The sequence below is a fragment of the Varroa jacobsoni genome, unplaced genomic scaffold, assembly GCF_002532875.2.
Source record: "Varroa jacobsoni isolate VJ856 unplaced genomic scaffold, vjacob_1.0 scaffold_922, whole genome shotgun sequence".
Taxonomy (NCBI): domain Eukaryota; kingdom Metazoa; phylum Arthropoda; class Arachnida; order Mesostigmata; family Varroidae; genus Varroa; species Varroa jacobsoni.
This window is the reverse complement of record NW_019213824.1, coordinates 224,526-238,744: the sequence shown is the minus strand read 5'-3', so window position 1 is coordinate 238,744 and position 14,219 is coordinate 224,526. Positions and strand designations below refer to the sequence as shown.

The following is a 14,219-nucleotide window of genomic DNA, read 5'->3' as shown; positions in this document are numbered from 1 at the left end:
GTTATAAATAGAGAAGAGAAACTAGAGTTTATCATCAAATGATTAACATGTGCCGATAGAATATGGTAGTACAAAAAAAAAAATAGTTTTTATTTTGTCACTGCACTATGTCTCTCAAATAGATGTGACGAAAAAAAGGGATTCGGAGCGAACAGACAAGTTATCGTTCCTTCGTAACAATCCTTCATAACACTGACTCTGTATATATCATCAGAAAACCCTAAATTATGTCAGTATATTACGTCTATTCTCTTAAAATAAAGCCGTTAATGCATCTATCATATTTTCTTAACCTATTTGCAAAGTTCTTCCCTTTTTGTGAGATGATTCTATGACTTGAGCATACATTTTGCATTATTTTGACTGACAATAAGCCTGCTCCTGCTCTAGAAACTGCTCCAGCAGTAAAAGTATGTACTGTTGATAGGTTCTCAAGACACTTTTCAATGCTTGTATGGTATATAGGGAAAGTTCTGTGCGACAGGCTATACGAAGAGTTGCGCCATGCAAAATGCATATAAATGGCCACCACATGGCTAAACTCTATCCAATCAGATACGACCCTTTTAACGAAAACGGATGAGATAGGCGGTAATCGTATGAACGCAAACTGGCATTGAAATGGATTTCTCCAACGCAGACATTAAACGTCAGAAACGAGTAGGTATCTTCTGGTGCTTTGATTTGAAATGGGGGTTTTGTGGTGATGCGAGGGCGGAAGAGAAAATGGGCGGTACGATGACAAGCATTGCATCGTTTCCCTCTTGTTGTCGGTGTGGACAAAAAGAAACCATGTTTGTTATAACAAGCCTGGAACTGGATGAATGTGCTGGAAGGGGCAATAAAACCAATCGTATAATAAATGTAACTGAATGGTCATCATTAACTAAAGCTTTCTGTTGTTTAAACAGTATGACAGAGGAGTTGTTTATTTCTAGTCGGCGGACTGAGCCAAGCTCACGATACTTACGGTGGTTGGATAATAACATATTTAATAATAATAACAGGAAAATAACGAGGAAACATTTTCGACATATTCATGTAGCGAGCTGGTCTGCTATAGTTGACAGCAAACTCAATTCGCCACGACCAATAATGCTTTTTGTGTGTAGTAGTCCAGGATTCTCACCGGAAGTTATTACACGAGCTTGCTTCTGCATAGTTTTCTTTCAACTTGTATTTTTAGCGTTTGAACAAATCATCTCTTCGACAAAGCACCAAATATTTGTTCTCGTTAAAAGCTTTTTGAGGCTTTAACAAACTTCGGAAGCGACATGGCAATCCATAGAAACGGTGAACTTTAAACCAGCACTGACGACCTGCTTATGGTTACGGCGGCAACGTACTCGAAGGGGTGCCGATAAGCCATCCAGATCATGTCGTGTTCTGTATAGTAAAGAGGCAGTGTACAATGTCCATGCCAATCCACTGTCACCTACAAAATAAAGTTTAGTAGAAATACTTACTTTAACTTAATCAAGTTATGCACACTTATATACATATGAACTATTTAAAAGAAAATAGCTTTCGAATTATGCATGTGCCAGTCAAGCATTTATTTATATTGAACAAAAAATAACGCTGGTAGAGGGCAATTACAACTATCCTGATCGCTTGTAGCCGTTATATAACTGCATTAAAAATGTGACATTATCAACACCACGAGCTTTGAGCCGATTGGTTAGTGTTCCCGTTTCAACATACGCCCGTATGGGCTAAAGGCAAAGGAAATGAGTCCGCCATGTTTGTGCAACGACCAGTCTAGCTTACCCAGTGCGGAAATTTTGAGATAAGCTAGTTGTTGATCGGCGTTTACTTGTCAGTAGGATTCATTCGATTGAAACAATTTATCTAGAACGCTACACAGCCTGAGTGAGGTTTACTGTTAGAAGATAACACGAACATACTTCCTGCCGTCCCTCATTAAAACAGCTGTACTTAATTCAGCAGAATCCCAATCAGGAGCGGGGGGCGTGAAACTGTCCCGGATCAGTTATCGTTGACGGTCGCGGATAACTAGTAGAGTACAGAGCTATGAAGAGTTCTTAGTTTATGTGAGTCTATCTCTTGCGATGTCTGCAACGACCAATACAATCTTACAGGTATATCTAGCAGACGGATTACATCGTAAACAAATCGTCCTTATCGCTGCAGAAAATTATCTTTTCCTTTGCTTAGCCTAGCTAAACCGGCAGTAAAACGAGTGGTTTGCTTCCATCCCTCCAAAGATCTTCCGAGTCTTTGGCCAAGATTATTGACCTCTACGGATCGCTTTTGTAACCGTAACTATGCTTACTTAGTATTACTGTAGATGCTAGAGGTTTCTTCCTTGAACATGCAGAGATATTATAATTCTATATCTAATCTCTAACGGAACAGTTATCCTTACAGACCGCAAAAATTAATTTTCTGTCGAGTTTCAAACGACAAGGGCACATAGATCGGTACAATCTCGTCATCGTCACTTCCGCGCTTGGCGCACATACTATCGTCATAGGTAAAACTGACAAAGCTCAATGCCAGCAAGGCAACAGCTTGGTTTTTTCCACCTCGTTCAATGCTATCGATTCTGCGCAACAGTTTCTTTTCGTTTCGTCATTCTATTCGAGATGATAGAATTATATAATTTAACACACGATTCATATATATATATATATATACCTTGATCGTCACGATTCCGCTGTACGCGACAGTTAGTCTTTTACCATTCCCCGATAGTTTAGCTAACATCAAAAAAAAAGCAAAGGATACAGATGTTTTTTTTTCGAAAGGAAACGATTCTAAAACGAAAGTTATGACGTCACCGCTACAGCTCAGCGGACATACATATACGTTTAGCTTAGTCAACGTAAAGTTAAATGCAAAATGGAGAAAGATTTTCACGTCTCGAATTCGATTGCTCCTAATTTCACCAGTGCCAATCCAAGTATTATTTGTATCAACCAATATTCTAGCATGATACATCATTCGTTTGTACTAACCTATTCATCGTAGAGTTTAAAATCGAAGCTGCTAAGATAGCAATATTTCTCCTTTATAGAGAAACCAAAATCAACGAAAGCTAGTTAGTTGAGACGCCACTGGGAAAAATCGTAATTATTACCTTGTTTTTTTTTGGTGTTTGTGATAGAGTCCGACGTGAACGAGCTGACATCTACAAAAGAGCGTAAATCGCACCTTGACTGTTGTATAATAACGCCCAGTTTATGTGCGGTCGAAATTTACGTCGAAATAGCGCCCAACGCGTGTTATTGAAATAGATATTTTCCTTAAAAACACTAAAATGTCAAAAGCCATTGCACACAACCTTATTAATGTAATAACCCAGCTAACCCTAATCGTAGCGAACCTTACATAAGAACTGTAATTAAATAGAAGAAAATCACAGCCGTTATTGGACATGTGAAACATTTACAAGGAGGAGAAGCGCTTATTAGCAACATTTGTTTGTTACTGCTTTTGCTCTAGTTGTAACAATCGTAATAGAATATTTGCTCGGTATTTACAACAAGTTACCGTAACAAGTCAGACCTTTAATTTACCAGATACAAACGCTTTTAACTTAAACAGTTATTCGAGAACTTGCATGATTCGCATGGCGCCTACAATCCATACGGGAGTTCGATTTTTTTGCAATATTATTTTCTGCTACAAAAATACAGATCCTTTTTTCGTAAACAGGCGTCATTTTTATTAAAAGCATATTCAAATTAATAGCAACGAGCTTCGAAATTACCCGCGGTGTTTCCTAGTGTATTGTAAAGCCCTTCGAGAAAGTCTTTTACCACAAGGCCAAATGTTGATTTAATAAAGAGATGACACAAAAAACATTTAAAATCTCGAGTTATTAGTGTTTACTAACTCCTATCTATTTCATATTCGAATTCAATTTCTTACCTAAACAAGGCCTCTGTCAGTAAATATTCGTTAATATATTTAAGTTAAGCTTATTTGGGGGATAGTAAAAAAGGGACTCTTTACTAAGCTGACCTGTCTAGCGATGCTTTCAATTTTATGCTGTTTGTCGGTACACTGTAACATTAAAACGCTTACTAATTTAGTACAATATATTAAAAATAAAGTCCTGATGTCAAATGTCGAGCAAATGTTGTGCGTGGAAGCATAGGGCCATGTAAATCAAGCCATTTCCTAATTTGTTTAATTTGGATTTTCTGTGGTGACTATGAGCGTTACGACATTTTAGTTTTTCATTTAACGTTGTATTATAATGAGTTGTTTTTGGTCTATTCGTTGTACCAGTCGGGTAGAATGTAAAAAAAGCTAAATGTGAACCGTAATTGCAAGACATAACTTCAATATGATAGGCATTTTATACAAATTGCTTAATGATTCCTTTTTAAATACATCATAGAGACGAGGACGTGAAACCAACCATGAGGCATATCCTTCAGAACTGTTCTATGCTATCGGACGTACTATGCGTACGCTTTATAGCTTGATACTAGCAACCGCTCAACTTATACAAGGCTACGTATATATATATATATATATAATGGCCGCATCTCCCTTTGAATGAACGCATAGTATGAACTTGTCAACTCACTTCTCGCATAATCTTTTTGAAGTGTTTATTGGCATTCTGGCGGACGCATACGGTCAAAGTATTTTCGAATTTTTGGCCAAATCACAAACTGTCTTTGTAGACTAATATCCCGAGCCGTGGTAGCCGATTCCATGAGCCACCCCATATCCGTAGCTATGGGCGATAGGGGCAGCATGGCCATATCCGAGACCATGTCCATATCCAACAGCCCCGAGGCCAAGGGGAGCCTTAGCGACGACGGGGGCAGCGTAACTGGCATGGGCAGCCAGAGCAACAGGCGCAGCGATCGTCTTGGCGATGGCCGCAACGCCGGGGGTAGCGATCGAGGTGGCAGCTGCGGCTTGAGGAGCGGTTCCCGGCTCGTTGGTCTTGATCGAGGCACGGAAACCGAGTCCATCGGCAACGTAGTTCACAACACGCTGGCGTCCATCAATATCAGTAAGTCCGTATGAGCCAACTACTCCCCAGGGGTTTCCAGCCTCCGATCGGAAAGTTCCGCCGGTAGCGTGCTTCTCGTTATAAGCAAATTTGTAGTTACCAAGACCATCCTCGGCGCGCGAATTCACCGAGGAGCCGGTATGGAGACCGATACCGTGTCCACCGAGAGCAGCGTGAGCTGATGCAACCAGGACAACGAAAAGGATGAAAGCCTTCATGATTCTGATTAGGATTAGTTGTAGACGGTGTCGTACGCACCGCTCGACAAGTTTATATAGCACCGCTCCGACAGAAAAGGAATTATCGCTCAGTATCGTTGCCAGCTCGTCGTCTAGCGCTAACCACTCCTAACTAAAAGTGGTTACTGCCGATCCTCATTGTCTACACAGGCGTTGACCATCGGAGCGCTCCAAATGTATGTATAGTGGGAAGGCATTTGTCTGTTCATCTCGAAGGCATTCCGAAAGCGTAGCCGTCACCTTTTTCCATTCATTATATTATTATGCAGCCGTCCGCCTCGTGAACTACTAGTGATACGTTCCGGCCTGGAATTTTCGTTTCTGAAATGTATTTATAATCTATTTTTTTAATGTACTGTAAGAAATCGGTGTTTGGACATGTGCAAGATCCTTACAATTCACCCTTGAGTTGCATATTCATCAAACGTTGTATTTGGAAATTCTTTAAGTATATATATTTTTCTTACTTGCTTCAAGTACGCTGTGCACGGGCAAATTATCTATCCAGAAAAAGTACTATTGCGTTCTCTTGGTACAAATATCAAGACAGCATAGCAGTGCCATGCGCCCGTGATAGGTTAGTGGGCAGCGTCTTTGCGTACTAGTTTTAGGGCCAAGCGGCTGTGTACAATAAATTCGGACATACATGCCCTAGATTTCGTGCTTGGGCTGGCCGTATCGAATGGAAAACTCGAAGCATTTCATTGCTAGAAAAGTAAAGATGTGCTTCAGCAAGGTGATAGCGGGGGGCTCTCTGATGCTACACGAAAAAGGCAATTCTTCGAAATTGTTCTCGCAAAAAAAGACAGTTAGTAAGTGTGTAGCTCTAAAAAAATCAGACCTGTGACTCTACAAGGAACCTCAATCGGCAAGCAAATCCTCAAACTACTTCAAGATTTCGCCAGCTAATTATAAAAAAATTGTTACGCAGTATTGACGTCTACCTTTACAAAGGCGGTATGACTGGATGGTGCGTTTCTGTCTACCATGCTGGTAAATTGTTATCTCAGTCAGCGCGGTCAATTAGAATGTTCATGTACTGCAATGACGTTGAAAATACCAATCAACGTTTATGTTGACAATAACAACTGATTGGAATGCAGCTAAATCTTTCGTAACGGTAAACAATGATATAGCGACATTTTGTAACGCATCTCTTTAGCTAGATAGCGATGTATTTGAGTTGAGTAAAAATCTGTTTTACAGATGCCAAGGCATGGTGCTTTGCTTTTTGGTCGGGCAAGGGATCAATTTGACACTTTTAACCTTCATACAATATAAAAAAGTGGCGAACATAAAATCGAAATCGAGATTTAGGTACGATGAAATTTATTCATAAATTAGGTAAAAAAAAGTTAATTCAAAGATCACTAACGTGAATAAGTCTCAATTAAATAAAAGCATTATTGAAATATTTTATAGTTATATATATATATTACTAATTGTGATCAAAATGTTTGTAAATAACACGAAAGCTAATAACCGTTTACTGCCCTCTGGTAAATTTCTGCAGTACTATCTGGCTAATAATAACTTGTGCCCTTAACCGTGCGTAGGCCATAACCGTGCCTTTTTCACTGTTACTAGAATCATAGACGATACCGCGTTGACTCATACGCAGCCGCAAAGTAGCAGCTATTACGATTCATTTTGTCCTTTTTAAATACGTTGGCGCTGCTATTCATGCACAATATAACAAACTGTAATCGTATGACAAAGCGAGGCTGACGCCGAAAATCTAAAAAACGCGGTACTTCGAAGCGTATGGTCGCTATCTAGAATATGGAGGTAACCTTTAAAATGGAAATTGCTGCCAAATGATAGCTAGTGATAGAGGTTCACTTGAGCTTATCACGCGCTTTACAGCCGCTTCGCTCTGCTTAGAGCTGTGTATTTATTCATGAATTCGTATAATCATTTTCGTACCGTTACAAGTATGTTCTCATCTTCCGGTCTATTTACTCGAATGCCCGATGGATTTGACTTCACGTTGAACTTCACAGTATTTCTCGGGGTCTTTTTGCGTGCGTGTCGGGGAGGCACAACTGGCGACCTTCCACGTGACCGAGGTGGCCTTGTCCGAACCTACCATATTAGCAACTGTTCACTCCACCCAAGAGGGCCTTTCAGCAGCAATTCGCGGATCTCTGATTAATGGAGTAAAGAAAACCGCATTTTCCTAGCTCTTTCCCTTGAACCAGCATACATCATATGGACTCACTCACGTACCCTAGCCCACATCCCACTGCCCGAAAAGTAGTACGCCATCAGTCAGCGTACGGTGCTATTAACGACCGGGTCGCCCGACGTCAAACTGGAAACACTAAAGCCTCAGCTAGTTCTGGCGGGCCTGGTCGTGATTCCCTCAGATACAGTGTGTCTTTGTTGAGGACAAACTCAAGGTACATATATATATTACCGCCGCCGAGGACTGGCTAGTTGATGCGCCATGATCGATGCACTGAGGATGGCATTTTTAATGGCAGGTATACGGGTTGAGGGGGTGGCAGGACGGCTTTTAAACGTCACAGTCTCCCTTGCGCCGTCCTTAAAATAGAATCAAGCGTAGGCCATTCGTTGCAAATATCGGCGCCTATCTCAAAACCTGCTGTAATGCCAATTTTCGATCCCTCACGAGTGGCGCTCGTACTCGTTAACCCATCACCTAGGATCCCTCTCGTTGAACCCAACCAGAAGCGCCTCCCAATCAGCTGGCTGTTCGAGGAACTCTTTAGCGATTTCGACCATATTAAGCACTATCGTCCTGCTACTACCATAATAAAGTGGATTGACCTAGTTTGTTGTTGGCTGGCAGGAATGGACACTTCACAGTCACTCGCTTGGCGCATAGACATACATATATATTAATTAATTAATTAATTAATATCGTGATTTTTACACCATCATACTGGAAAGCAAATAAGGTTGAAACACGCGCAATACTACGAAAACCAATGTGATCAAATAGAGGGGATTCGTATGAAATACAAGGCGATAATTAATTGGATCGAAGTGTTGACACTACTCGTCTATGAAATATGGATATCGGCTTTATTCGTCACAGAATCGATTTTAGCGGAAATATGAGTAATGTTTATTGAATCCATCCATTGTCGAATTCACGTCGGGTGACCCATCCAGTAAACTCGCTATCGCGGCACCCATAATGGCGAACACAAACTTAAATAATTTCTAAACTAAAACGCACTGTGTGCACAGTGCGTATATTAAGCACGCAGTCGTTCTAATACTTTCACCATAGAAAAAAGTTACTTCTAACGTTAACCTTACGGACAACTTCATAGGTACACGACCTTGTCGATTCGGACACAGCCTGCAGCAGTGGAATTACAAAGCCAACTTACGCTACCTGCCGGTTTGTCATGCCAAGCCGCAGATGAGGGACACGTTACATTGTTCTCACTGAGATATACCTATTTTTCTCGTTCATATTAAATCCACGAATTCGAAGTTGGCTTGATCATTTAACGGAAGCATTAGCAAGATCTTTCTGAGAAAAAAAAACAACAACAAATAATTACCCCAAATATAGATGAAACGTGTAGAACGTCGTGCATCTGTCCATTAATTTCAAAATTTAATTATGCCATGAGTCAAAAAGTTGGTTGCACTCATTCGACTGTGTCAGCGAGTATATCGAACATTACAAAATAAACATAAACACTTACCGTCTATTGTTAAAATTAGTTCGTAAGCTGTTCTTTCATACAAGTTTAGCAGTAAGCTTCGAAAGATCGATTCTAAACAGCTATACTGTACTTCAAAATATGACCAGTTTACCGGTGGGTCGCTTAAAAAAAAAATAGTATTTGGGGGTTTGTGGCGGTCATTGCTAAAGTTTCATGCTATGCTGGGCAGTGCCTGCAGTAGACAAAGCTAACATTTGTAAACCCACACATGCGTGTATATCTTGACTGTGAAGCAGTTCTGTGGTGCTCCAAGGGTATCTTGCAACTACAAACAAATCCTGCGACTCGACGTATGGCACCGCGTCAAATAAATGCCTTATCTGATTCGTCGATATGGCAAGTCTAATGTTAGACTAAATATGAGCGTCATGCCCAATACTATTAGACGTTACGAAGCATTCTTTATTAAAAGGAATTCAGATACAGACGTTTCACGCATCGCAACTATAATATAATTATATGCTTTACAATGTATATTTTCATCCTAAATATAGCGTTAGGTATAGGGCAAGGTTAGCCGCAGCACAAAAACAGTAGAAAAGTGAGGGCAGTCTAATGCTGACGACGGGAGCGGAAAACGTGAGTTGGAGGTTGTTTGTTATTTGCTCTTCGTCGTTTCGACCCTCGATGAGCAACGTAGCCCTCTTAGCAAAACCTGGGTGCTGTCCTCGTTCAACTTGCGGCACGTACGCGGTCATCAAAATGTTGGAATCTGTATAACTAAAAAAGCAGAAAGTTTGTAAAATATGCAGAACCGGTTTAGAGTAGAGACTACCAGGTTGATTTCGAAAAAAACAAGGGGACTTTGGAGCCATTTGCCACAAATGGTATTTTTACTCGCAGAGCTTGGATGCAAAATTGGGTAGTTTTGTTAGTACCCCTTGGTTTGGAAGCAGCGTACTCTTTGCTGAGATTATCGTAAAAGCTTTCTGAGTGGTGGCAATCGTTGAAGAAAGGTCAAGTGAAAAAAGAAGTACGACCATGTTTAAGGCTTTGTTAACACCGAGTCGATCCAGCAACGCTTCACGGATCACAGAACTTAGCTTTGCTTGGGCAGAGGAGATGTAGCCCATGCCATTTACGGCAATCGAATTTGGTGATGAATGTATCTCTAGAGAGTATTGCGTTGTCAGCTGTCCAGTAATTTTTTTTTTAAATTTTTAATTTGAGTTGCCTGTTTCCCAAAGCTCATATGGCGACTATAATATTATTTTTTCTAAGCTAGCAAATAAATATTTTTTATAATAGATAAGAGCTAATGTGGTAAATTGTTGAAACCTCGTTAATTCTTATACCTGCAAGCCATGCCTCGACAACGAAGACATCCTAATTACTATTAATGGATAAAACCATACTGATTACCCTAACTATGTCGACCAGAGACATTTTATTATGTGTTCATTTTAGTTAATCACACCTGTCGTGTAGTATGTGGGCTTGAGCATTTCGTTTTATGAAAACACAAATGGCCTTATCTTTTAATCTCAGTATTGGCTATTTCACAGAATATCTAGGACACGTTTGCCTTATCTAGATTGAATCGTTGCTGTTCAACATGATAACATTAACTTTCACCAGTAAATGCGAGTCTTTCTGGTGCTTATTCTTCCTGCTCAGTTGTTGCTGTGTGAATTACACAGGAACCTTTTTTTGATCCATTTCTAGTCACGCCTGGAGCTGATCTGCAGGATCATGAAACCATTTCATTTTACGTAATCGTAGCTTATATGCGTCTAATATATAATGAAGCCGTCTAAAGATTACGGCAAATCTTCTAGCTGGGCCTTGGACTAATAAAGGAGCGAATAGAAATTTACAATTCTTATGCGGTCTTCTCCGATCGATTTAATGCGGTTGCAAAAGAAATCAATATAAAATGATTTAGACGATCCTGGAAAATTGGCTAACAGATCATGTCCTCAAAGTTCTAGAAGCTATTTCATAATTTTAATGTTTTAAGTATCTTCTATAGCGCCATCTATAACTAAAATTAATCTAGCTTCGTATTGCGTTATTGGCAGATAGTATACAGCCTTCAGAAACTCAGTATGCACTTCATATTCTGTTCCAGCACCGAACTCAATCTCAGGTCATTTAGGTATTTCAGGGAGTCGATTAATCAAAAAAGACTATCGGATTTCCAAATTTACCTGTTTTCTTATATCCACCAAAATTATAATATTTCTCCCATTTTTTTAAGGAGTTATGCATTGACGCACTGTTCGAGATATTCGGAACTTTTTTGTCCAAAATAGCCCGTGTATTGATTTGCGCAGACTAGTAATCAGATTCATCGTAAACTAAAATATTGCTGGGTTCCATCCCAGCAAATGGACTTAATTCTGTCAGCATCTTCATTACCTGTAATATCGTAAGTATGCCTAAAATTATGCACAAAACCATACGTTAAAACCTAAGGCATTTCACACTAGCTAAACCCGATACATACATAGTTACATGGCCTAGCGCGCACCTCGCGAGTTCGGTAGTAGTAAAGTCCAAAATGATTCCATAGCGTGGGGAGGTACACTACGCCGAATGTTGGCCTAGAAAAAATATTGAGATGTATCTAAAACATTACGTTATATGGAGACACAGCCACTCTATACTTTTAAACCATCGGCTATTAGAAAAATATTTGTCACGACTAAAAGATGTATTTCTCGTTGAAGATAATAAGCAGAGGTTTATTATACTGAACCCTCACGTGCATCCAAACTACGCTAGATTATGTTCACCAGTATCTGGGTGTTCATTGCCAAGCAGTTTACTTATGGACAACGTCTTTAATCCTATTCAAAAGCCCCCAAATTATTGTAGGCCAACTCGTTCGCACTATACGGTCGGCCATCGGAGACTGTTAGTATCGAATACGCCATGGTCCACGATGAATACCTTGGTGTTAGCCATGCATGCCGAGGAATCATGACGAAGCCTTCTTAAAGCACGTAGGAGCATGGACCAAGCTGTGAAAACTATACCATCTCGGCTTTGACGAAGAAATTGGGAACGGAGATCGATGGTTAAGTGATCTTTGAGAACGTTGGGGGTAGACCAAATAGAGCTAGATGTTGTTAACACTTCAACAACCAAAAAAAAAAGGATAATTTTATAGAGATAATCGCATTGTAGACCGGGATCCAAGTACTGAACAAAGTTTTTCGCCGTACAGCCCTCATGAATTGAAATTAAAGACAAAGGTTTGCTCGACCCTATTATGTTTAAGCTAGGCAGTTGTTGGTCGACCTGCTGGTTGACCTTCGTAGGACAACAGAGAAAGATGAAAACGTTATCTTTTACTGTTTTTCTGTTGAAACATCAGAAAAGAAACACGGCTATATTTATTTAGAAGCCATCTAGTCGCAGGAGCATCATGCAGATAGGTACACCTAATTGACCTTGCGAACACAGGATGTTCTAACTGTTTCTATCGTTTCCACCGCCAGGTGTCTGAGATCACTGTATTAACTAAGTGAGGCATGCGAAATCCCTAACAATCATTTTAACTAGCATGTTAAAATTGATTGTCACTACAGATTTGTTCTCTCTATTAAAATGGCCGATATAAAAAAATGAAAAAACATATTGGCACACATCGTTCTTCACAGGATGACACTCGCTGGGGATCAGCCGTTTTGTCATGTATCTCTGTCACTGTTCCAGTAGGTCCGACTAATTACAAGGTATACACCAGCCGCGCGAATAATTGTAATCTGACTAGCAATGGCTAAGACAAATCCGTCATTTTGACTTGCGTTCGATTTCATGCAAACTCTGTTTGAATTTTTGGCGCTAATAAAATTTTCAAATTACTGATGTCGGCTGCTCCAACCTGCAGCAGTAGCGGCGGCACCATGGCGTTATCACTGTGAGCGGGCGAGCGTGTGTGTGTCTATGGTTTCACCCTTTCCGACACCGTGTCCCTTGCCGATTTCTGCCACCGGCTTCATTAGACAGGGCGTGCGCAGTCCGACCCTTTCTCGGCAAGGAGCCGCAAGCTGCTCGTGTACCGAGAAGCAGAATCCACGAAAAGCGGGTGGCGACGGTTGAAACTGCCGGGCGTTATTTCTTGCTGTTCTTCACCATTGTGCGTTACTAGTATAGGAATATCAGGGCATAACACAGCTGCAGATTATCGCACAGAACATTGTCTCTTTCGCTCTCTCTCTCTGTCTCTCTCTCTCTCTCTTTATCTGTCTGTCTCTCTCTCGCTCTCTTTCTCTGTTTCTCTCTGTGATGCACGTTGCAGAGGCCGCCGGTGGGGCGACCTACATTAGTGTCAAAACGAAAAGCCTCTACTGCGATCGTAGCTAGTGAGCTGTGGTGGACATTGAATGTTACGGTCGTGGCTTATTCTATCATTATCCTATCTTCACCCAGGTGGCATTGCCACCCAGAACCGTTGAAGGACGTTGGTGACGCCAACAAGTTTGTAAGTAGTGCAAGCGGGAATGCACCACTTGTGATATAGGCTACTACTTAACGAGACAAAAAAAGGCCCGGTCCACATCTTGTGTGTAAAGACTGTTAAGTAAGTTGAACGGCGCTTTCCTGTCAAGTTTTTTGCTTCTGTTCCCGCAACAAAAAAAAGGAAACGTTGCTACCAGGCAGTGAAGTTAAGTTTAAGTGACATTGCGTGTGTATAATCCCAGAGCCTTAAATAGGGTTTATCGATGCTGTAGAAGTTTGATATAGCTGGTTCGTAACCTCTGGTTTCAGTTAGAAAGGCAATTAAGTCTTAGTGGACAGCAAGCGTTGCTACTGCTAAGCGTACGGTATATATACTCCTTTATAAGTCAGTATGGATTACTTCACCCGTTAAACTGTGCTACTCCAACGAGTGGCAGCGTCAACAGATGATCGTGCATCTGATCGTGTACTGATAAACATTGGATACATAGATATCGTTATAGTTCTACTTCGACCTACTGAAGGGTTTCCGTCTTCCTATTGTAACTACCAGGTGAGCAGGCGCAGGTATAGTAGTATATGGGGTCCGTTGACTCGCCTCCGAGCTATTCCATATACTTACCTTCTTCTTATAAGTATCATCGTACTTGGGGAGATCGATAATTTGGCCATAGTAAAAAATTTAATAAACACAATGCCTAGTTACAGCTCATCTCTTATTCGTGCTTTGAAGACGAACTTCCTGCTCTAGCAGCAGCTGTCTCTTTCAACAAATGATCCTTTACATAGATATTTTAGTTGGGTGTCATCTGCTAAATCTTCTATTCAGTTCATGTTTAGGCTTAGATGAGCGGAGTT

The 14,219-nt window shown here is 40.6% G+C and overlaps 2 protein-coding genes and 1 long non-coding RNA gene across 5 annotated transcripts in view; 1 reads left to right on the top strand and 2 right to left on the bottom strand.

The window, feature by feature from the left end:
• Positions 1-5,250, bottom strand: part of LOC111265004 (uncharacterized) — a 10,457-nt gene extending 5,207 nt beyond the window's left edge. The window contains exons 1-2 of the mRNA XM_022841307.2: positions 4,667-5,250; positions 3,178-3,278 (exon numbers count right to left, since the gene is read on the bottom strand). Coding sequence (XP_022697042.1) covers positions 3,178-3,278; positions 4,667-5,220 — 655 coding nt within the window. The 5' untranslated portion in view covers positions 5,221-5,250. The remainder of the gene's footprint in view (positions 1-3,177; positions 3,279-4,666) is intronic.
• A 4,131-nt stretch (positions 5,251-9,381) lies between these two features.
• LOC111264997 (uncharacterized) lies at positions 9,382-12,721 on the bottom strand. Its single transcript, XR_002683194.2, has 3 exons — positions 12,546-12,721; positions 11,401-11,497; positions 9,382-9,671 (listed from the first exon to the last, which is right to left on the bottom strand). It is a non-coding gene; the product is annotated as an uncharacterized LOC111264997 (long non-coding RNA).
• A 265-nt stretch (positions 12,722-12,986) lies between these two features.
• Positions 12,987-14,219, top strand: part of LOC111265006 (uncharacterized) — a 65,190-nt gene continuing 63,957 nt past the window's right edge. For 2 of the 3 annotated variants that reach the window (XM_086970295.1, XM_086970296.1), the window contains exon 1: positions 12,987-13,914. The gene's annotated coding sequence lies outside the window, so the exon portion shown is untranslated. The remainder of the gene's footprint in view (positions 13,915-14,219) is intronic. The other variant, XM_086970297.1, reaches the window with a different exon arrangement.